The 24,841-nt window shown below is 42.6% G+C and overlaps 1 protein-coding gene across 4 annotated transcripts in view; it reads right to left on the bottom strand.

The window, feature by feature from the left end:
- The window catches only part of INIP (INTS3 and NABP interacting protein), a 54,886-nt gene extending 53,565 nt beyond the window's left edge, over positions 1 to 1,321 (bottom strand). For 3 of the 4 annotated variants that reach the window (XM_060154613.1, XM_060154610.1, XM_060154612.1), the window contains exons 1-2: positions 1,184 to 1,321; positions 18 to 100 (exon numbers count right to left, since the gene is read on the bottom strand). Coding sequence is in view for 3 of the 4 variants with exons in the window: in XM_060154610.1 (XP_060010593.1) it covers positions 18 to 42 (25 nt within the window). In the remaining variant the exon portion in view is untranslated. Of the gene's footprint in view, positions 1 to 17; positions 101 to 1,148 lie in introns of all 4 variants that reach the window. The other variant, XM_060154611.1, reaches the window with a different exon arrangement.
- Between the last annotated feature and the right edge of the window lie 23,520 nt (positions 1,322 to 24,841).

Here is a 24,841-nt window from a genome sequence, read left to right as displayed (position 1 = left end):
AAGTTCCTAGCATTTACCTTGTCCTGAAGGGTTTGCTGCCATCTTCCTATTTTCTGTTTCAACTATGTTCCGTGGCAAGTGGTCTGCACTTTACAATCACCTGTAAAAAATAATGTGCAGACACATACCTTCATCTCTTCAGAAACATCTGTCTGAAGGGCACACAGACTTAAATCAAACGCCTCAAGTTATTTAATTAGAGCGTGAAGGTTAAATGTTTATTCTTGCAGATGTTGATACCAACATTCACCATTACTGTCTTTAATTACTTCATTAGGTTGTGTTTACCAAATACTACCAAATGTATCAACTAACTGATAGCATCAATACAATCACAGGGCTACGAAGAAAAATCACTCATCTGTAGTGCCTCTCGATTCATTTTAAAAACGTACCCAGCAACTACTGTGTATACTGAAAGCTAGAAAGGACAAAGAGCCGAATATTTATCGCGTACATACTCTGCACCATACAAGATCTGTAAGATGATTGAAATTAATTATTTTATTTATCACCACTTCATAGACAGGGAGATCGTGTCCAAGGTCACAAAGCTAGTGCGAAAACTTTGGACTGTTAGATTCCAAACTTCGTGCTTTTCTACTAGGCCCTGGGGGGATCCCAAATGAGCAAGACCTTACTCCCGCCCTCAAGAAACATATAATCCGGTGGAAAAAGAGAGTCTCATTCAAGCAACCGTACTAAAAAAGTTTAACAAACGCGCTCTTTACAAGGAGTAAACAGTGCTCCGGAAGCAGAGATGAACTGATTCTACCGGCGTGACGAGGGATGCCTTCTGGGGTAAGCGGGAAGGTACAAGAGCGAGCAAACAGATGCCGATTTGGAACGAAATAATATTAGGTGTCTCCTGCAGCAAAGCACAGAGCGAGCGAAGCCGGCTTAGGACGGGAGGGACAAGAGGGCCATCTTGTGACGGGGAACGTCAATCAGGGATGTGACAGGGCTGGACCTGCGTCTCAGAAAGGTCCCGGGGCGGGAGGCGCGCGTGGAGGGCAAGCTGGGCGGGGTCTGCGGCTGATACCAAGGAGAGGAGGGGGAGTGAGAAATGCTGGGAGGCAAGGCTGGCGGGGAGGCCACTGCCCTGTAGCAAGGAACGGCAGCAGCGGGTCGGCGCCGGGGCCACACACCTTCATCCCCGGCGACGCCAGGCGGTCCTACTTACCGCGAGGCTAGAGAGCCCGGGACCGCCTCGCCTTCTGGTCGCGTTCTCCAAGGGGGCGCAACCACTTAAAGACCGGCAAACCAAGCTCAATGCCGCGTTCTACCACCTTCCCGCCCCCGCTGCGCTTCCGCCTCCTGATGACTTACACCCGAGGGACCGGAATTCCCGCCTCCTAACGGCTGCTCCTCACGGCGATTCGTACTTTAACTGCTACCTAATGCATACGCCACTTCCCTTCCAAAGAGTGGCAGCCAGAGAGGCTCCTGGACCCTGCATGCCGCACCATCGGGGGCGGAGCCCGAACGGTGCGGGGCAGAGACCGGCTGGGTGTCTAGCACCGCAATTGGCTCTTTCGTCCAGGCCGCTGCGCAGTGACGTGTCCTGCCGGCTCGGCTAGGTAGGGGCGGGGCGGAGACCGGCTGCGTCCCTAGCTCTTCAAGTGGCGAAGTCACCGACTCAGCCGGTTCTGCGACGATGTGAATCCACTTCGGTTGCGAGTGAGGCAGAGCTGCGGTTGGGACCCGGAGAGTGAGCTTTATCAACCATCTCGGGTTGCGCGCCTTAACGTACACTAATCCCAGTGGTACTTTTCTTTTATAGTTTAAATAATTATACACTAAACTTGTAGAAATTTTTACTACTGTGCAAGAATCTGTATTTAAGGAATGGATATGCCACATCTCAGAACACTGTCTCTCCTAGTGGGATCGCCTGAAGGCCTGATTCCAGCACAGTCGAGCTACGTATCTACGTTGAACAGTAACCTTGTATTGATGTGTGTCACGTGTCCTGTGGTCGTTAACCATCTTAACGTCCTTCTTAATAATCGATGTTTGCTCAGTAATAAACGTTTATGATGCACAATTTTGTTGAGCATGGATCCATGACAAATAATAACACTACCAAGCATTTATTAAGTGCCTTGTACGTACGAGGTGCTTCCTGTGCACCAGCTCTGGTCCTGTCATTCCCTGAGTTATATATGATTCGTATTTATTTATATACTTATATGTGATTTATTTATATATTTATTTATGATTTATATATCAGACTCAGAAATGTTCAGTTACTTTATGTCTTTAGCTGAATTTCAGCGACTAAAGACCTGTCAGATGCAAAGGTCCAGGTTCTTAAATCTCACACATTGTCTCTGCTCTGGAGGAAGGAATTCCTCTGAGACCAGCTCAGGGAGCTCAGTAGTCTGCTGACTACTTTAATCTAGATATAAAGTGAGCATTTTGGTAGTTGGCCAGGACAACTTTTCAGTTAAGAGACCTTTCTGAGTTCCGGCCTGACGAAAATGATCACTTGGATATATATGGCTGACAGAACCTTAGGAGAATTTTTTGGTTTTAGGTTGCCTGATGAGACAATACAGAAACTAGGGCATAAGAAAACTCCAGTCTAAGTCCCAAATGGACATCCTGAGCAAACTTATTTAAGCTGAAAAGAAGAGTTCTACCCCAGAACAACATTTTGTAATTTCATAGTAAATTCAACCTCCCAGGATTCACACGTTATCAGGAGAAAGATAAATTTAACTTGCTGCTGATTGTTTTATTTGGTGAGTGTTAGCTCTTGGACCCCCGTCTCCTCCTTGAGAGATTTTGGGACTTCAGTGTCACAAGAATTTTAACATATTAGTTAATAGTGGGTCAATTTACTTGGGTTCAAATCCCACCCCTGACACTTAATCGTTTGATGCTTCTGTTCTATCATCTGTAAAAAGAAAATAAAAATAAATGAGTGACCACTTCATATCCATTGGATGGCTACTATCGAAAAAAAAAAAAAACCCAGAAAATAAAATAATGAGTGTTGGCAGAGAAATTGGAACCTTCGTGCATGTAAAATGATACAGCCACTAGTGGAAAACTGTATAATAGTTACTCAAAAAATTAAGGTTTTTGGGGGTTTATACACAAAAGAACTGAAAGCAGGGCCTCCAAGAAGTATGTAAACATCCGTGTTCATAGCAGAACTATTCACAATAGCTAAGAGGTGAAAGCGACACAAATATCCTTGACCAGATGAATGAATAAGCAAAACGTAGCATATACATACAATGAAATATTATTCACCTTTTAAAAAGAAGGAAATTCTGATATATGCTACAGTATGCATGAACCTTGAGGATATTATGCTAAGTGAAATAAGCCAGTCACAAAAGGACAAATACTGTGTGATTTCACTTATATAAAGTACTTAGTCACAATCATAGAGACAGAAATAGAATGGTGGTTGCCAGGGGCTGGGGGGAAGGGGACAATGAAGAGTTGTTATTTAATGGGAATAGTGTTTCAGTTTTATAAAATGAAAAGAGTTCTGGAGATGAATGGTGATGATGGGGGTAATTATGAAAGATCTGTGTTTTACTGGATATCTTGTTACTTGATCAGTAAGTCAGCTGATAAGTAGATAGAAGCCTACATATCTACTAGGGGAAAGTCCAAGACAAAAGGGATGCATGTGACTATCCTGTGGTGCTGTTAACTGATAAGGAAATGCCAGGTAGCAGTCTGTGAAGTGCTTCCTCCTGAAGCCATTATGATTATTACAGACCTTCAGTATCAAGGTAGAGAGCTGAGAATAGTCCTCAGGTTCCAGTTGGAGCCACCCTAACCCTCTTGTGCTATTTTATGATTAAATATTTATGGAAAATGCATTACGCCAGACAGCCTTTAAAATAAACTTGGTAGGAATTTGAGACAATTAGTGTATGACTTACCTATTGCTTGTAACAAATTATCCCCAAACTTGGCAGTTTAAAACAACAAATATTTATTCTCTTACAGTTTCTGAGGAGCTGGAATCAAGGCAGCATAGAGGGGTAGTTCTGGCAGAGGATCTTTTTTAAGGTTGCAGTCAAGATGCTAGCAGGGGATGTAGTCATTCTGAAGGTCAACTACGTGGAAGGATTAACTTGCAAGCTTACTCATGTGGCTAAGGGTAGGAGGCTTCAATTCCTTACCATGCAGGCCTTCCCATAGGGTTGCTCATGACATGGCAACTCACAGCCAGAACAAGTGATATGAGAGTGATCAAGTCAGAAGCAACAGTATCTTTTATAACCTGATCTTGGAAGTGACATACCACTGTTTCTACCATATACTGCGTGTCACACAGACCAGCCTTGGTACAGTGTGGAAGGGAACTATTACAAGGCTGTGCCTACTAGGAGGTGAGATCATTGGGGATGCCTTTATCCATTCAGGCTGCTACAGCAGAATACAATAGACTTGATGGCTTCTAAACAACACCAATTTATTTCTCACCGTTCTGGAGGCTGGGAAGTCCAAGATCAAGGTGCCAGCTTGGTTGGGCTCTGGTGAAGGCCCACTTCCTCATTCATGGATGGCCGTCTTTTTGCAGCAACCTCACATGGCTGCAGGGGTGAGGGATCTGAGTCTCATTTACAAGGGCATTAATCCCATTTATGAGGACTCCCACCTACATGACCTAATCACCTCACAAATGCCCCACCTCCAAAGGCCATCACATTGGGGATTAGGATTGAGGTAGGTGTGGGAGGGATACAAACGTTCAATCCAAAGCAGGGACCATCCTAGAAGCCGGCCACTACAACTACATTGCTCAAACAAAATGTATTCTTACTTCAGATCCTATAATAGAAAATGAAGTGAACTTAGTCTAGGAGACTGCTAGCTACAAAAAGGGGCAGAATTGCCCACTGGCTAAGAGAGCAGCCTCTAGAACCAGACTCTGGGTTCAGATTCTTGCTTTGCCACTTACTGGGTGAACACTTCGACAGATTATTTCTCTGTTCCTCAATTTCCTCATCTGTGGAAAAGGGTAATAAAAGCATCCTCTACCATGATATGTCTGGTTGGACACAAGAGCATTTTCCACCTTATAGGAATACAAGGGAAGCTACCCTTGAAGGAGAAGTGGGTTTCAATTAAGTCAGGACATAGGTGATTCAATGGTTTGGTTAAGGAGAATTTGCTTACCATGGAATGAAACCTCTAGAAACCTTAGGGGAATCTTTTCATTGAATCTTTGCTGTATGCTAGGACTCTGCATGTATTATCTCAAGACCAACCTTTGAGAAGGATACAATGATCATCTATCAATTTTAAAGATGTGGATACATTGAAACTTGTCCAAGATGCTACCATTTTTTGATTACAATAGTGAACTAAACCACTAGGTGAAGTTGCCCATTGGTGTTTATAACCATGGCCAAGGATAATAATGCGAGGGAGGGGTTCCCTGGTGCAGATTGAGTCCCACTCCCCATGTGGAGTCAGGTCTAGACCATGGTTTGCAAGCCAAGTCTGTGTGTCGCAGATACCAAGGCATTAGGCCACTCTGCTTCTTCGTCCATGGGGGAAGGAAAAGAGATGTCTTCTCAGGTGGGGCAAGGAGAGGGGGTCTGCAAGGAGGGATGAGGGTTAGATTAGAAGTGTTTCGTTTAACAGATTGATGGACAACCTGGAAAAAATGGACAAATTCTTAGAAATGCACAACCTGCCAAGACTGAATCAGGAAGAAATAGAAAATATGAACAGACCAATCACAAGCACTGAAATTGAAACTGTGATTAAAAATCTTCCAACAAACAAAAGACCAGGACCAGATGGCTTCACAGGCGAATTCTATCAAACATTTAGAGAAGAGCTAACACCTATCCTTCTCAAACTCTTCCAAACTATAGGAGACGGAGGAACACTCCCAAACTCATTCTACGAGGCCACCATCACCCTGATACCAAAACCCGACAAGGATGTCACAAAGAAAGAAAACTATAGGCCAATATCACTGATGAACATAGATGCAAAAATCCTCAACAAAATACTAGCAAACAGAATCCAACAGCACATTAAAAGGATCATACACCAGGATCAAGTGGGGTTTATTCCAGGAATGCAAGGATTCTTCAATATACGCAAATCAATCAACGTGATACACCATATTAACAAATTGAAGGAGAAAAACCATATGATCATCTCAATAGATGCAGAAAAAGCTTTTGACAAAATTCAACACCCATTTATGATAAAAACCCTGCAGAAAGTAGGCATAGAGAGAACTTTCCTCAACATAATAAAGGCCATATATGACAAACCCACAGCCAACATCATCCTCAATGGTGAAAAACTGAAAGCATTTCCACTAAGATCAGGAACAAGACAAGGTTGCTCACTCTCACCACTCTTATTCAACATAGTTTTGGAAGTTTTAGCCACAGCAATCAGAGAAGAAAAGGAAATAAAAGGAATCCAAATCAAAAAAGAAGAAGTAAAGCTGTCACTGTTTGCAGATGACATGATCCTATACATAGAGAATCCTAAAGATGCTACCAGAAAACTACTAGAGCTAATCAATGAATTTGGCAAAGTAGCAGGATACAAAATTAATGCACAGATATCTCTGGCATTCCTATACACTAATGATGAAAAATCTGAAAGTGAAATCAAGAAAACTCTCCCATTTACCATTGCAACAAAAAGAATAAAATATCTAGGAATAAACCTACCTAAGGAGACAAAAAACCTGTATGCAGAAAATTATAAGACACTGATGAAAGAAATTAAAGATGATACAAATAGATGGAGAGATATACCATGTTCTTGGATTGGAAGAATCAACATTGTGAAAATGAATCTACTACCCAAAGCAATCTACAAATTCAATGCAATCCCTATCAAACTACCACTGGCATTTTTCACAGAACTAGAACAAAAAATTTCACAATTTGTATGGAAACACAAAAGACCCCGAATAGCCAAAGCAACCTTGAGAAAGAAAAATGGAGCTGGCGGAATCAGGCTCCCTGACTTCAGACTATACTACAAAGCTACAGTAATCAAGATAGTATGGTACTGGCACAAACGCAGAAATATAGATCAATGGAACAGGATAGAAAGCCCAGAGATAAACCCATGCACATATGGTCACCTTATCTTTGATAAAGGAGGCAGGGATGTACAGTGGAGAAAGAACAGCCTCTTCAATAAGTGGTGCTGGGAAAACTGGACAGGTACATCTAAAAGTATGAGATTAGATCACTCCCTAACACCATACACAAAAATAAGCTCAAAATGGATTAAAGACCTAAATGTAAGGCCAGAAACTATCAAACTCTTAGAGGAAAACATAGGCAGAACACTCTATGACATAAATCACAGCAGGATCCTTTTTGACTCACCTCCCAGAGAAATGGAAATAAGAAGAAACAAATGGGACCTAATGAAACTTCAAAGCTTTTGCACAGCAAAGGAAACCATAAACAAGACCAAAAGACAACCCTCAGAATGGGAGAAAATATTTGCAAATGAAGCAACTCACAAAGGATTAATCTCCAAAATTTACAAGCAGCTCATGCAGCTCAATAACAAAAAAACAAACAATGCAATCCAAAAATGGGCAGAAGACCTAAATAGACATTTCTCCAAAGAAGATATACAGACTGCCAACAAACACATGAAAGAATGCTCAACATCATTAATCATCAGAGAAATGCAAATCAAAACTACAATGAGATATCATCTCACACCAGTCAGAATGGCCATCATCAAAAAATCTAGAAACAATAAATGCTGGAGAGGGTGTGGAGAAAATGGAACACTCTTGCACTGCTGGTGGGAATGTGAATTGGTACAGCCACTATGGAGAACAGTATGGAGGTTCCTTAAAAAACTACAAATGAACTACCATATGACCCAGCAATCCCACTACTGGGCATATACCCTGAGAAAACCATAATTGAAAAAGAGTCATGTACCAAAATGTTCATTGCAGCTCTATTTACAATAGCCGGGAGATGGAAACAACCTAGATGTCCATCATCGGATGAACAACCTAGATGTCCATCATCGGATAAAGAAGATGTGGCACATATATACAATGGAATATTACTCAGCCATAAAAAGAAACGAAATTGAGCTATTTGTAATGAGGTGGATGGACCTAGAGTCTGTCATACAGAGTGAAGTAAGTCAGAAAGAGAAAGACAAATACCGTATGCTAACACATATATATGGAATTTAAGAAAAAAAAATGTCATGAAGAATCCAGTGGTAAGACAGGAATAAAGACGCAGACCTACTAGAGAATGGACTTGATGATATGGGGAGGGAGAAGGGTAAGCTGTGACAAAGCGAGAGAGTGGCATGGACATATATACACTACCAAACGTAGAATAGATCGCTAGTGGGAAGCAGCCGCATAGCACAGGGAGATAAGCTCGGTGCTTTGTGACCACCTAGAGGGGTGGGATAGGGAGGGTGGGAGGGAGGGAGATGCAAGAGGGAAGAGATATGGGAACATATGTATACGTATAACTGATTCACTTTGTTATAAAGCAGAAACTAGCACACCATTGTAAAGCAATTATACTCCAATAAAGATGTAAAAAAAAATTGAATCAACAGAGAAAATAAAAGTAACTTTTATTTTGCCACTGGTTTGTCCCTTTAATTAAATAGATTGAACCCTACTGTTTTTGGTGGGCTATGAAGAGGACTCACTGCACTGTATTAAACCCCTCAGGGGGCCTGGCAGCCTGAGTGCCATGTAATGCTTCATGTCAGCTCCTTCTCATTCGGTCACCTCTAAGGGGCCAACTTCCTACTACATGCCAGTATCCTCAAAGTACCAAGAAGAGTGCTAAGCAGGTACACCTGCTGATTGATTTTTAACCCTAATGAAAGCTGAAATGTGATCTCTTATTCATTTATTCAATAGATATTTAATGGAAATACAAACTGAATGATTTGTCCTTGTCTATAGGATGCTTTTAAGTGTGCAGGCCAGAATCTCACTTTTGTTTTTTCACTGCTTTAAAAGCTGATCTAATCCTTTAGTCAAATAATGCTTTGTGGGCTCTCACTGTGTGCCGCTAATACGCTCTTCAGCAGTACTGTTCCATTAAAGTTCAAGGTGTTTGTTCTTCTTAAACTACTGCACTAACACTGTTACTACTCCCCAGGTTCAGTGCCATCTCTAAATTTAACATATTTGTTGAAAGACTCTTATTTGAGATCATTAATGATAAAATGCCAGCCCTATGCTTCTCCAAATCCCCTAGCATTCTTCCAGTTCCTGTAAAATTAATTAGTACCTTTAATTTACTACCCTTGGGCCAATTTTATTCAACTGTAACTTTAGGAAGGGATTGCATTCCTATTGTAACTGGAGACAAAGGCATTTGTTGTCAAGACCTAATCCTGAACCCTGGAATCTGTAAATGTTACCTCATATGGGAAAAGGGTCTTTGCAGATGTGATTAAGGATCTTGAGGTAGGGAGATTATCCTGGATTATCCAGGGGAGCCCTGGATAATCACAAATGTCCTTATAAGAGAGAGGAAGAGGGAGGTTTGACATAGGCAGAAGAGAAGATGGTGTGATTAGAGGCAGAGACTGGAGTGATGCAGCCGCAAACCAAGGAATGCTGGCCGCTCCCAGGAGCTGGAAGAAGCAAGAACATTCTCCCCTCCTTAATTTCAGCACAAACTGATTTTGGACTTCTGGTCTCCAAAACTGTGAGAGGATAAATTTCTGTTGTTTAAAGGTACCAAGTCTGTGGTCATTTGTTACAGCTGCCACAGGAAACTAATATTGAATCCATTACATTTCACAGCTCACTCAGAGCATGTGTGAGAGTACTTGAGAAACAAATGCTGGAAAGACTTTTGTCTGGGTTGCATTTTAATGAAATAGTTCAGACTTACAAAAATCTATAACTAATAATATAATAGACACTGTGGAACTTACTACCTGGCCTAAAAAGCAAAACATTTCAAGTACATTTGAGTTCTCCCAGGCACCCTTCCCCCACCGTGTTCCTTTCGCTCCACCTCAGAGGTAAGCCACTTTCCTGAATTTAGTTGTCATTGCTCCAGTACATATCTTTAAACTTTTGCTACATTGTATCCCTAAGATATATTAAGCTGTTTTAAAATTTTATAAAAATGTTGATATTCTATCTATCTATCTGGTATATATATTCTTTTGCAATTTGCTTTTTTGTTAACTATCTGAGCTATTTCCTTGAGTGCTTTCTACATGTAAAGTACCATATTGGGCAATGTGGATGATACTAGACAAATCAGACAGGAAGATTTTGCACAAACATTATCCTGTTAAAAGAGCTACAAATGTAATGTCTTACAGTATTTTCCCATTGCTTTTTTTGTTTGTTTGTTTTGCGGTACGCGGACCTCTCACTGCCGCGGCCTCTCCCGTTGCGGAGCAACAGGCTCCGGGCGCGCAGGCTCAGCGGCCATGGCTCACAGGCACAGCCGCTCCGCGGCATGTGGGATCTTCTCAGACCGGGGCACGAACCCGTAAGAAAAGAGTGTATTTGGGGTCTTAAGAATTGCAATTCAGGAGACACAGATTTGGGTAAAACCAAAAGAGTGTTCTGGGGAAGTGTTCAGGGACTTATAAACGCAAAAGCCATGAGGCTCTACTCTGATAGAAGAAAGGAAATATTAGTCCTTAAGGGATGGCTGTCGCAAGTTGCTTTCGGGTAAGGTTGCAGTAAATATCTTGAGTTTCTGAACATTGGGCAGATGTTCTGGGTGTCTGTATTAAGACAATAAGTGGTCAAAAGGCCAGATTCCTTCTGGGCTGAGATGTGCATACGTCACATTTCCTCAGGGGCCTTCCAGCTGCATTTTTAAAATTGATGTATTTATTTATTTATTTATTTTTAGGCCGAACCACGCGACTTGCGGGATTTTAGTTCCCCGACCAGGGATCAAACCTGGGCTCCGGGTAGTGGAAGTGTGGAGTCCTAACCACTGGACAGCCAAGGAATTCCCCTGGCAGCATTTTAGAGAAGTCTCTTAGCAATACTGACTCCATTTTGATTTTTCTTTCACAGTATCTACCATCTAATACCTAAATATGTGACTATAGCTTTGAATTAATAACATGCCTGTCTCTCTTGTTACACTGTGGTTTATTTTAAGCATATGATTCTCCCAGGGCATTTTGAAACCATTGTTTTATTATTTTGAGAAATATTTTAATTGGCAACAATAGGAATGATCGTTTTCTATATTTAACTCCTAACACCTGTAAATCAACACAAGTCCTACTTACCTTTACAAGATTTTCAAGGTAAATATGATAGTTCTCAAAATTAAGAATTGTTTACAACTTAATCACTCAAAAAAACACAAAACTAATACATTCAAATCAATGTTAAATTTTATGTGACACTGATGTTTTGGCAAACTTGGTCACAGAGGATGCCCTTAGCAACAGCATGCATTTCTTTGACTTTGCTTGCCTCTCCCACCAGTTTTCTCTACTCAAAATTGTAAACTTTCACCTGCATGGCGCTGTGTGAAGTCATTTGGCTTTCATTCGGCCCAGTACTACCCTTAGGCTCAAGCAAAAGGGGCTGCTTCCCCCACATATTAGAGGGTCTTGCATAAAACACATGTACACACACACACACACACACACACACACACACACACTTGTTAAGGAACAGATGAGAACCTCTGTCACTTGGCACTGGCCCAGCATAACCTAGAAACTTGAATAACTGCTCCTAACACTACTCAGGCCTGATGGAAACACTTCATACCTCTTGCCCTCTGCTCTTAAAGCAAAAGGCAGCTGGGTTGGAATGCTGTAAAAGTTTTGGGGTTATGAGGTCTGGGTTGGGTAGAAACCCCGTCTTCCTCCTATGTGTCTCCTTTACACTATTATCACACAGCCCTCTGACACCAGAGGTGGGGGATGTTTCCACACAATTCTGAGGCACCAGCTAAGCGTCCTACAATCTAACTCAATTCTGACACCATCCACCTGGAGGTAGCGTTAAATCCTACAGGGTGAGGGCTAAGGCCCCTGAGACTGCCCACCCCCACTTCACATGTCAACCGCAGGCAGTAGATCCTCAGGTTACCCATAATTTCTATCTGACTTGGCGACAAATTGGAAGTTCCCATGACCTCCTTTCCACTTGGATTTGATTATATGCTAGAACGACTCACGGAACTCAGGGAAACATCTATGTTTAGCAGTTCATTAAAGGGTATGATAAAGGATACAGATGAACAGCCAGATGAAGACACACATGAGGTGAGATCTGAGAGGGCCCCAAGTGCAGGAGCTTCTGTCACTGTGGAGTTGGGGTGTGTCACTGTCCTGGTATGTGGAGGTTCACCAACCTGGAAGTTCTCCAAACCCCATACTTTGGGATTTTTGTGAGACTTCATCATGTAGACAGGATGGATCATGAACTCCATTTCCAGCCCCTTTCCCCTCTCTGGAGACTGGGGAATGGGACTGAAAATTCCAAGCTTTTGATCATGACTTGGTCTTACTGGTGGTGATTAGCTGCCATCCAGGAGCCCACCCAGAATCGCCTCATTAGAACAAAAAGTACTCCTGCTACCCAGGAAGTTCCAGTGGATTTAGGAACCCTGTTTCAAAAGCCAGGGTCAAAGGCCAACTATTAGAACAGAAGAGATTCCTAATGTTCTTTTTTCTTTCTTTTAAATATTTATTTATTTGGTTGCACTGGGTCTTAGTTGCAGCAGGCGGGCTCCTTAGTTGTGGCATGTGAACTTAGTTGCGACATGCGTGTGGGATCTAGTTCCCTGACCAGAGATCGAAGCCGGGCCCCCTGCATTGGGAGCATGGAGTCTTAGCCACTGCGCCACCAGGGAAGTCCCCTAATGTTCTTAACACTTAGGAATTCATGACAGTTTCAGGGGCTCTGTGCCAGGAATGAGGTGGGGAATGGAAGGCAGAAACCAACATATATTTTTCCTATTTTCTCACCAGGTCAAAAATGGACACTGCTTTTTAGTGCAAGGAAGAGTTGAGCAGCAGAAGTACTTAGGTAAGAGAAAAAACTAATTATTCTAAATGCGTCCTCTCAGATCAGATGAATTCAATAAATTCTTGAACAACCAACAATTTTTCTCTTTAGTGCTGAAAGCCCATTTTCTTGCTTTTCTTCTTATCATCATTTGTGATCCTGGAGTTGCTCATGAATTAGTACATTTGGACTGGTGACTGAGGAACATTTCTGCAATATTAAACAATTGATTTTCCTTTCATTTGTATATATGTCCATTTATATGTACCATGAGTGAAGCATAATACTGATTTTTTACTGTATGACTCTAGATATTGCTTTAAGAGATGGTAAAAATTGCAATATAAGTGATAATTTATGATGAAATTAAAATATATTCTAACATTCTATGATAATTTATCATATGTATCCCTATTTCAGTGTTTTAATATGATATATAAAATTTGTGATTTATTTCTGAATCTAAATATTACTTTAAGAATTTAATTGGCAATTTCAGTTGTTGTTTACTTACCAAAGAACATTTTTTTTTTTTTTTTTTTTGTGGTATGCGGGCCTCTCACTGTCGTGGCCTCTCCCGTTGCGGAGCACAGGCTCCGGACGCGCAGGCTCAGCGGCCATGGCTCACGGACGGGCCCAGCTGCTCCACGGCATGTGGGATCTTCCCGGACCGGGGCACGAACCTGTGTCCCCTGCATCGGCAGGCGGACTCTCAACCACTGCGCCACCAGGGAAGCCCCCAAAGAACATATTTTCTCTAAATTAAAAGTAATAAAAAAACTATCTAAGAAGTACAATAACTTAAGAAACTTTGTCCAATTTGACATTACTGTTGTTTAATTAATCAAGGAAGCCATTAGACTGAGGTGGCTCTAATGCTGTGACAAACCCAAATCTAAGCCTGTAAATTACTCGAGGTTATGAAATTGAACAACCAGTCACTAACATCCAAGTAGGCTTTATCCTATAGACAATCCATCATTTCTTTACTTTACTTCCACCCTTTCTCTACAAAAGTCTCTCCCCAGCTCCTGTCTGTGGAGCGCTCCTAACCACTTCTGGTTTGTCACTGCCTCCTTCAAACTGATTTTTCCTCAAATAAGCTCTTCCAATTTTTAATATGCCTTAGTTTATCTTTGAACACACCATTTATGTGAAAAATCTTATAATGTCAATAATTATTTTGCTGCTATCAAGGCAAGAAAAATAAATTTTATGAACTGTTTATGTGTCAATATTTATTTTATCACTCATACCAAATATCAACAGACCACCCAGACATGAAAAATAAAGTTAGTTGTCTTTGATATTTAGCCAGCTTTCAGTCATTTCAAAGCCATAGCTTTACACATATTTGTTAGCTGGATGTATAACTTTTAAATATTTAGACATACGGAATGTAAGCCCGCATCTGTACTCTGGTTCAGGCCCTACAGATGCTCAGATGGGCCTGACTGGGCACAGGTTTCCATGTATTAAGACTGTTGCAAAATAAAACTAACTTGGAGCCTATAAAGAAAATTTGAAAGATTATGATTCAGTTTTTACCATTCTACTCCATTCCCTCAACACATAGTTCACTCCTTCAAAACATAGATTCATATCTCCTTTAATTGTCAAAATGTTGTCAGAAGTATATTGTTCTCTTGTTATTCTGTTCCATTATTTTGACTTTCTTTTTAAAGGACTCAAATTATATTGTACATATCCTTTTTGAATTGAGCTTATATGTTTTATACAATAAAGTCTACCCATCCAAAATAAACTTTTTTTAAAAAAAAAAAAAAAGACTGTTGCTATTCATTTGTCATTAACGTAAGGAAATTGATGTTGAAATATTTGGTAGTTTCTTGAGCTTAAACAAATGTAAATATAGGGAACTGATATCTATTTCATTAGTCAATTAGATGGTGGTCATCCAGACAACTCAGAATATGCTATGTTATGTTTTCTATTCAGAATGTATTCAGAATATTAAAAAAACTTAAGATCATCATCAAAATGAAGATGCTGGGAACATATTAGTTCCAGTAAAAATACACATTATGTATACAGTTATTAGCAAAGGGACACATAATTCTGAAGTGTAAAAAAAAAATTCTAATAAGAAGTAATATTGAAATTTTTTCTAAAATTATAAATGCTTCTCTAGTGTGCCTCAAAATATATGACATGAATTCAACTTTGCTTGTTAACACGTGTCTCAAGACACATCTGACAAAAGTGAAGCTGGGACACAAAGGAGCGGGGGGAGCATAGCTGTAAGGTAGACGTCTAGGACTGTGCCTGAAAAATGTCTTTGTTGCTGTTGTGTAGCATATAAATATAATTTATATAAATATAATTTGAAATAGAAAGTGATACGTGATAAAGTCTTTTTTTTTTTTAAGTGCTAAGGCCTGTTAATTGGGGTATAATGGAGGGTTTTTTTTTTTTAATGTTTATTTATTTATTTGGTTGCACCAGGTCTTAGTTGCAGCACGTGGGCTCCTTAGTTTTGGCTCACAGGCTCTAGTTTCCTGACCAGATATTGAACCCGGGCCCCCTGCACTGGGAGTGCAGAGTCTTTAACCACTGCGCCACCAGGGAAGTCCCATAATGGAGATTTCTTAAAATTCTTCTTGTAATTGTATCGCTTTAGGAGTGGAGAAAGGTAAGCAAAACATTGGCTTATAACAGAATGTTGCTTAGTCTTGGAAAAGAAGTAGGAAACATTGTAAATATATTTAACTCAGATGTTTCATATGTTTTGATTTAAAATTTTTCCTTATTAGAATTTTTAAATTACAAAAGAAATAAATGCTCACTGTAATGCGTGAAAGGAAACAAACGGAGTTGTAGAAAGATAATGTTAATCTGGCCTGCCCTTGCCCTGCTGTCCCATCACCTGAAGATACAAACCTAAATAGTCCGGTTCATATACTATCATGCATTTTCCTACTCTCATATAAACATATACACATATACATTTACACATATATATGTTCATATGTAGTGATCCCACTATACATATTACTTTACCACTTGCCTTTTTTATTTTTAAAATTTATTTTATTGAAGTATATTTGATTTACAATGTTGTGTTAATTTCTGATGTATACAACTTGCCTTTTTAAATTTAATGTATCATAGACCTCCCAACATATAGAGCTCTAATTCATTTGTTATTGCTGCATAATATAGTGTGGATGTACTATAATTTGTTTGTTTGTTTGTTTTTTGCGGTATGTGGGCCTCTCACTGTTGTGGCCTCTCCCGTTGCGGAGCACAGGCTCCAGAAGCGCAGGCTCAGCGGCCATGGCTCACGGGCCCAGCCGCTCCGCGGCATGTGGGATCTTCCCGGACCGGGGCACGAACCCGTGTCCCCTGCATCGGCAGGCGGACTCTCAACCACTGCGCCACCAGGTAAGCCTGACCCCCACTTCTTGACTAGATTTCAGGACAAAATTACTGTACTTAACGAGAGAGAAGTTTCTCTTTCAACAGACTTGGGGGAGGTAAACCCTCGAGCGCCAGGCCCAAAGGGCAGGAGCAAGGAGGAGAAGCATCCGTACAAGGCAGGGTCCCAATCAGGCCACAGGTGGTCGCTGCGGGGCACATCATGCCTGCTCACGGGGTGCTTTTGATACCTGCCTTGACCACAGGGCTTTCTCTTTCAAATAAAGCGTTGAAAATGGGATCCTAAAAGCAATGGTCAAAAAGGAGCCAAACTGCCCTTAGCAACAGGCTTCCAAAGACTACAGTATGGGGGGGGGGGGGGTACCAGGGGAGGAGTAACAACAGCGAAGAAACCTGGCAAAGAGCACCTGGACCAGGTGATCAAAGTTAACATCATCAGTGACAAGTCATGTTGATACTATGTAGCCTTGATACGATATGATGAGAAGGGCGCTTTACCTCTGTGATCTTCCTCCCCCCAACCCATAACCCCAGTGTGACCATGAGAAAAATACCAGACAAACCCAAATGAAGGGCATTCTATAAAATGCCCGATCAATAATTTTCAAACCTTTCAAGGTCATTATATATAAGGAAAGTCTGAGAAAGTGCCACAAAATAGTGGAGGCTGAGAGATATGACTATAAAATGTATTGTGGGTATTCTGGGTGGGATTCTGTAACAGAAAAAGAACACCAGGAGAAAACTAGTGGAATACAATAAAGCATACAGTTAATAGTAATGTACCAATGTTGAACTCCTTAGTTGTGACAAAGGTACCATAATGATATAAGATGTTAACAAAAGGAGGCTTTGGGTAAGGGGTATGTGAGAATTCTCTGTACTATGTTTGCAACTTTTCCATAAATCTAAAAAGTATTCTAAACTAAAAAGTTTAAATTAAACTGGAGGGGGAAATATTTTTGCTAGCCACATCCTTCCTGAGGGAGTATATCTAAGGCCAAGAAAGCATCCCGCCTTCAGCAACAGGGTTGGTATCTCTAGTGCTTAATTTGAACAAATTATGTGCGTGGGTCAGAAAGGAATATTTCAGAAGTCATTTCCCTGTCCAAATCCCCACATTCAGCTGAGTGAAGCCTTCTAGAACAGTCGATTCTGGATGTCCTGGCCACACTCCATGCACCCCTTCCCAGAAAGTGCATGGTTTACAGTGACAACAGGCCCCCCCGAACCCTAACCCCCAAGATGCTGTTCAGGATCATTTTTAAGAGAGTAGTGACATGATTTAGTTTCTGGTGTCCTCTTAAGTTTCCTGATCCCTGGCCATGTACCCAGGTACCAACACTCCAGGGGGTTCTGGGCAGTAGTGTTGCTGATGGATGGACTGAAGTCAGCAAAGCAGACCTTAATTCTGAGGCTGTACTGAAATCCAGCGGTCAAGGTGAGGCTAGAACTCTGCTCTCATTTGTGTTAAATTACTTTACTTGGGACTTCCCTGGTGGCACAGTGGTTGAGAATCTGCCTGCCAATGCAGGGGACACAGGTTTGAGCCCTGGTCTGGGAGGATCCCACATGCCGCACAGCAACTAGGCCCACGAGCCACAACTACTGAGCCTGCGCGTCTGGAGCCTGTGCTCCGCAACGAGAGGCCGCGACAGTGAGAGGCCCACGCACAGCAATGAAGAGTGGCCCCCCGCTCACCTCAACTAGAGAAAGCCCTCACACAGAAACAAAGACCCAACACAGCCAAAAATAAAGAAATAAAATTTTTTTTAAAAATTACTTATGTCATCAATAACCTCCAAAGATCCTATCCTGAGTGACTAAAAGTGTGGCTTTTCCTAGAGGGCACTTAGGTCTGCCTTGATAACAAGAAGCTGTTGAATGAGTTAATTTGGAAGACTTGACAAGGTTGTGAACGTGGAGGAGCCAAGATAGCCCATCTGCACTAGAAACTGGGAGCTGAACAAACCCCATTCTACTGTAGGACAGGGTGGTTTAAGAAGTCTCACAGAGGGCTTCCCTGGTGGCCCAGTGGTTGAGAGTCCACCTGCCGATGCAGGGGACACGGGTTCGTGCCCCGGTCCGGGAAGATCCCACATGCCGCCGAGCAGCTGGGCCGGTGAGCCATGGCCGCTGAGCCTGCACGTCCAGAGCCTGTGTTCCTCAACGGGAGAGGGCACAACAGTGAGAGGCCCGCGTACCGCAAAAAAAAAAAAAAAAGTCTCACAGATGACTGGGTTTGATTTTGGAGAAAATGAATATTCCTACAGATAAGACTTCTAGAAGCGTCCATGTATGGGCCCCAGCTCAAAGTCTGCTATTCCTGCAAGCCGAATCAGATTAATGTGTGTGTGGTGAGTGCCGCTTCAGGCATCTCCCGTTTTCTTCATGAGTGTGGGAACGGTGTTCTGCCAGCCACATCGCAGGAAGACCCGAGCTGCTGTGCCAATCACAGAATCCCAAAACGCCAGCACAATGAAGGGCCTTATCTAGCTGGGGTGGGCAGAAGCCCTGTCTTTAGCAGGTCACCTCACCTGCACCTATAATCTGGGTACTGAGTAGAACTTTCTTGCTGTGCCCCCAGCACCATCTTGCTACCCTGCCCACCAGTTATACAGAAAGACAAGACCTTGTGCCCGTGTGGTCTCACTACCTCTGTATAGTGAGGATGAGTCTGTGGGCCTGCATGATCATGTATCACCCCATTTACAAAGCACAGGAGGGGCTGGGCAGAGCAGGGCTTCCCGGAGCTACCACAGTGGCAAGGATCTGGGAAGAGCTGGTGGAATTCAGAGGCTTTGGGAAGGCTCAGGAATTCTGCTCCTCTTTGGTTTTAGAGTTTTCCAGCATCTTTAGAGAGTCATGTTTCTCCACCCTTTTCTTCTTCTTTCCCAATATTACTGCTCCTACGTGGGAAAGGTTAATTAGGTTTAAATTTTCCCTAACAAGAAAAATTAAATACTAACGAATCAGATTTTGTTGGGTGGGGCTGAACTTTTCAGACAGCCACTGTAATATCTCAGACCTTTTTGCTCCCCTCACCTCCACCCCAAGTACCAGTTTTCACCTTGCCCCTTCTGAGAATGCACATTATTGAAGGATGCTGCCACTGCTGGGAATATTGCTTCCCACAAAGGGGCACTCTCTTCTTAGACTTTCTTTTGCCTGCTTGTATTCCTCATCTTCTGAATCCCTATGGATGAGTTCAGCTGCATGTTAACAGAGATCCCCATTAAAGTGCCTGAGACCATAGGGATGTGGTTTGTTTTTGTTTTTGTTTTTGTTTTTGTTTTTGTTTTTTGCGGTACGCGGGCCTCTCCCGTTGTGGAGCACAGGCTCCGGACGCGCAGGCTCAGCGGCCATGGCTCACGGGCCCAGCCGCTCCGCGGCATGTGGGATGTTCCCGGACCGGGGCACGAATCGGCAGGCGGACTCTCAACCACTACACCACCAGGAAAGCCCGGGATGTGTATTTTTTATTTAAGAAGTCTGGAGTCAGGTGCAGTGGCTCAATGACGCCATCAGTGACATGGTCACATTCCATTTATGCGCTCAGCTATACTCAGGGAGTTGGGAATGTCTCGCTTGTGGCCACAAGATGGCTGTAGCAGCTCCAGGCATCAGGGCCTCGCAAGGCTGCATTTGAAGGGTGAGGGAGGAAGAGAGACGGGACAACTAGCAGTCATGAGGGGAAAAGGAGTGGTGGCAACTAACAGTTGCTCACACATCTTTCTCTCCCTCTTATTTCCTCACTTCTTTACCTTTTGGCTTCCCCCAAACCAGCGTTCCCCAAACCCACATTGCATCAGTACGCATCTGAGTGGGAGGGAGCCCAAGCATTAGAACTAACTGGCCGACCTCGAGCAAGTTACTTAACACAGCTGGGCCTCGGCTTCCTCACTTATGAAGTGAGGGTCGCAGACTAGATGCCTTATGTACGTAAACTTCTTAGTGAAGTATCACATAAAGGCTCACAGATCAGAAATGTACTGCTTGCTGAATTTTTACAAAGAACCAGCCCCACATTAAGAAACAGAATATTATCAGTACCCCAGAAACGCCCACATAGGTAACATTAGTCGACTTTTAGCTCAATACATTAGTTTTGCCTGTTTTTGAATTTTATACAAATGGAATCAGCGGGAGACATTCTTTCGTCATATGTAGGCTTTTTTCACTCAACACTATATTTGTGTAATTCATTCCCCACGTTTTGGTTTTGTTTGTTTGTTTTTATTTTGGCGGCAACACACAGCTTGTGGGATCTCAGTTCCCCAACCAGGGAATGAACCTGGGCCACGGCCGTGAAAACCCGGAATCCTAACCGCTGGACCACCAGGGAACTCCCCAGCACGTTGTTTCTTCATTCGTCTTGCAGTATAATGTTCTACTGTGTGACCACACCACTGTTGACAGTCATGTGAGTTTTTTCTAGTTTTGGTTACTATAAATCTCTACTGCTGTGGAGATTTTTTTTTTTAATTTATTTCATTTATTTTTGGCTGTGTTGGGTCTTCGTTGCTGCACGCAGGCTTTCTCTAGCCATGGCGAGCAGGGGCTACTCTTGTTGTGGTGCGTGGGCTTCTCATCACGGTGGCTTCTCTTGTTGCAGAACATGGGCTCTAGGCACACGGGCTTCAGTAGTTGTGGCACGTGGGCCCAGTAGTTGTGGCTCGTGGGCTCTAGAGCACAGGCTCAGTAGTTGTGGCTCCCGGGCTTAGTTGCTCTGTGGCATATGGGATCTTCCTGGACCAGGGCTCCAACCCGGTGTCCCCTGCATGGGCAGGCAGATTCTGAACCACTGTGCCACCAGGGAAGCCTGCTGTGGAGATTCTTGAATCCACCTTTTGATGAATATACATATGCATTTCTGTTGTGTTCTGGGAGTGGGAACTGTTGGGTCATATGATGTCTGAATGTTCATCTTCTAGATGCCTTTAAAGATCATTCCTAAGTGATGGAACCAAACACGCTCATGGGGCACACAGCCAATAAACAGGCTTTCCATCCTATCCAGAGATTCACTAATTAGACTCAGTGCCAAGGCTTCCAGTACTTGTCAGCTGAGTACCTTCTCCAGCCCAACCTCTGTAATGGATAGTGACCACAAAGCAGTATACACACAGCCACACACTCCAGAGGTGTCTTGTGAAGAAAGCCAGGTTAACAAGTAGCCCTCGGTGCTGGCAGCAAATTATATTTCTGTGGCCAGGTGAGGCCCAGCTCCTAGGAGCCTGCAGGGCCAGCCAAAGAAGTTTGGGGGGCTTGGGAAAATATCTACTCCACTGTGAGGCTCTTTACAGCCAGACCTATGACGTGAATCTGTCAAAAGATAGTTTAGTTCATCTGAGATCTTCTCCCAAACTGTAAGCACCTGGTAACTGCTCAATAAAAATAACACTAAAAGTTTAGGGCAAAAGGACCCAGTAATAGAATTTTGTAAGAGAAATCTGCCTATCTAAGCAACTTTTCAGCAAACAGGAAAATTTTCCAAAGTAAGAACTTAAAAGTGCTATTGACAATAAGGGGCATGTCAATTTACAATTTAGAGAAATGGGTGGAGCTATGAGTACAGTATTTTGTTTTTTAAGGTTTGTTTAGTCCTTTTTTTTTTTACGTTTTTATTGCAGTATAATTGCTTTACAATGGTGTGTTAGTTTCTGCTTTATAACAAAGTGCATCGGTTATACATATACATATATCCCCATATCTCCTCCCCCTTTCGTCTCCCTCCCACCCTCCCTATCCCACCCTTCTAGCTGGGCACAAAGCACCGAGCTGACCTCCCTGTGCTATACGACTGCTTCCCACTAGCTATCTATTTTACATTTGGTAGTGTATATATGTTCATATATATACTACCACTCTCTCACTTTGTCCCAGCTTACCCTTCCCCCTCCCCGTGTCCTCAAGTCCATTCTCTAGTAGGTCTGCATCTTTATTCCTGTCTTGCCCCTAGGTTCTTCTTTTTTTTTTTTTTTTAGATTCCATATATACGTGTTAGCATATGGTATTTGTTTTTCTCTTTTTGACTTACTTAATTTTGTATGACAGACTCTAGGTCCATCCACCTCACTACAAATAACTCAATTTCGTTTCTTTTTATGGCTGAGTAATATTCCATTGTATATATGTCCCACATCTTCTTTATCCATTCATCTGTCAATGGACACTTAGGTTGCTTCCATGTCCTGGCTATTGTAAATAGAGCTGCAATGAACATTGTGGTGCATGACTCTTTTTGAATTATGGTTTTCTCAAGGTATATGCCCAGTAGTGGGATTGCTGGGTTGTATGGTAGTTCTGATTTTAGTTTTTTAAGGAACCTCCGTGCTGTTCTCCATGGTGGCTGTATCAACTTACATTCCCACCAACAGTGCAAGAGGGTTCCCTCTTCTCCCCACCCTCTCCACCATTTATTGTTTGTAGATTTTTTGATGATGGCCATTCTGACTGGTGTGAGATGATATCTCATTGTAGTTTTGATTTGCATTTCTCTAATGATTAGTGATGTTGAGCATTCTTTCATGTGTTTGTTGGCAATCTGTATATCTTCTTTGGAGAAATGTCTATTTAGGTCTTCTTCCCATTTTTGGATTGGGTTGTTTTTTTGATATTGAGCTGCATGAGCTGCTTGTAAATTTTGGAGATTAATCCTTTGTCAGTTGCTTCATTTGCAAATATTTTCTCCCATGCTGAGGGTTGTCTTTTTGTCTTGTTTATGGGCTCCTTTGCTGTGCAAAAGCTTTTAAGTTTCATTAGGTCCCATTTGTTTATTTTTGTTTTTATTTCCATTTCTCTAGGAGCTGGGTCAAAAAGGATCTTGCTGTGATTTATGTCGTAGAGTGGAGAACAGTATTTCTTATAGTCTGTAGACAGAATCATCATGAGCATCAGCTAGGACGTTGTTTAAGAAAAGGCAGATTCCAGATTCCCATCCCTGAATCAGAATCTCTTAGGTGGGCCTAGAAATTTGCATTTTAACAAGCACACAGGTGGTTCTTCGGCACCAACTCCATGATCTGTATTGCATTCCCCACCTTACAGGGTCTCTATGCTTTCAGGGGAGGAGCTTCTACATGGAAAGGTAAAACGATCCTATCACTTACCCACAAGCCTCTCTGCCGGTTCTGGGGCAAATTCTAATTTCTTGTTTGCAAAACTCCTCAGATCCTGGCCTCAAGTGGAACTGCTGGCTTTTGCTTTTTCCCGGAACATCACTGGCTGAATTAAACTGTGCACACAATTTTGCCTCTGTTGGCGATAGTGCCGTCTCAGTTGCCCCTCTTGTTTGAGGCAGCCCTCTGTGGCCTTCTACATGTCACTCTGAATGCTCTTTGAAAACCTCCTTTGTCCTCATCAGCCATCCACTTCAGAAGTGGTGGTGTTATTTTGAGGCAGGGTTTGGGATGCCACATAAAATAAAGCTATGATTGTATTAAAAACCAGAAGAGGATAAGCAGCTAACACAAACATGAATAAGGCCTAGACACATGCTGTACCAGGAGAGAGAAAGAAAGAATGCTTCGTTGTGACTCTGCTTTGTTTTTAAGGTCTGGGTCTCATGCAAAGCCCTGATAGACTCGCTATGAGGTTTTGGGATTCTGGCTTGGCATACTTACTGAATTCTGGGGCCCAAGGCCCTGTCTTCTGAAAGGTTCCAGCCTAAGTGCCTAAGGTTCCTTGTGGACAGGAATCGGGGGTTGGGAGGTGGGGGAAGGGCCCATGCTGTGTTCCTGGGTTCTGGTGGCATCTCCCCGTACCCCACGCACACACATCTGGTGCATTTTCCTCAGAGATGAGCCCTAGAAACCGAAGCTTCCCTCCATACATTCCAATAAACCCTACAACATTTTGCTCTGATACAGAAACTTCACGTTTCCTCCTCACCACCGTGTTGCTTTGAAAACTTTTAGTAAAAGCACAGTCACAGGGCTTCCCTGGTGGCGCAGTGGTTGAGAGTCCGCCTGCCGATGCAGGGGACGCGGGTTCGTGCCCCGGTCCGGGAAGATCCCACATGCCGCGGAGCAGCTGGGCCCGTGAGCCATGGCTGCTGAGCCTGCGCGTCCGGAGCCTGTGCTCCGCAGCGGGAGAGGCCACAACAGTGTGAGGCCTGCGTACCGCAAAAAAAAAAAAAAAAAAAGCACAGTCACATAGTCTGGGACACTTGCTCTGTTTCAGTGACAATTTCCCCCCACAAGGAACACTGAAATACAACAGGAAATAGTGAATATGAATAGGCAGTCCTGGGCTAAATTTGACTGGTGGAAACTTTATCCTAAAATGTTTTCCATAGAAATTCACTTTCTTTAGTTTTGATGACTACCCACTGGATCATTGTGGCCACATGCCATTGACCAACGAGGAAACTGGAAAATAAACTTTCATATGGCCTTTCAGGAACTCTGTTTTGTTTTTGTTTTTTAAACGGTGGGAGCATAG

Source organism: Lagenorhynchus albirostris, chromosome 7, assembly GCF_949774975.1.
Source record: "Lagenorhynchus albirostris chromosome 7, mLagAlb1.1, whole genome shotgun sequence".
In the NCBI taxonomy this organism is placed as follows: domain Eukaryota; kingdom Metazoa; phylum Chordata; class Mammalia; order Artiodactyla; family Delphinidae; genus Lagenorhynchus; species Lagenorhynchus albirostris.
The sequence above is the reverse complement of the archived record's forward strand: the minus strand, read 5'-3'. Positions and strand labels throughout refer to the sequence as shown.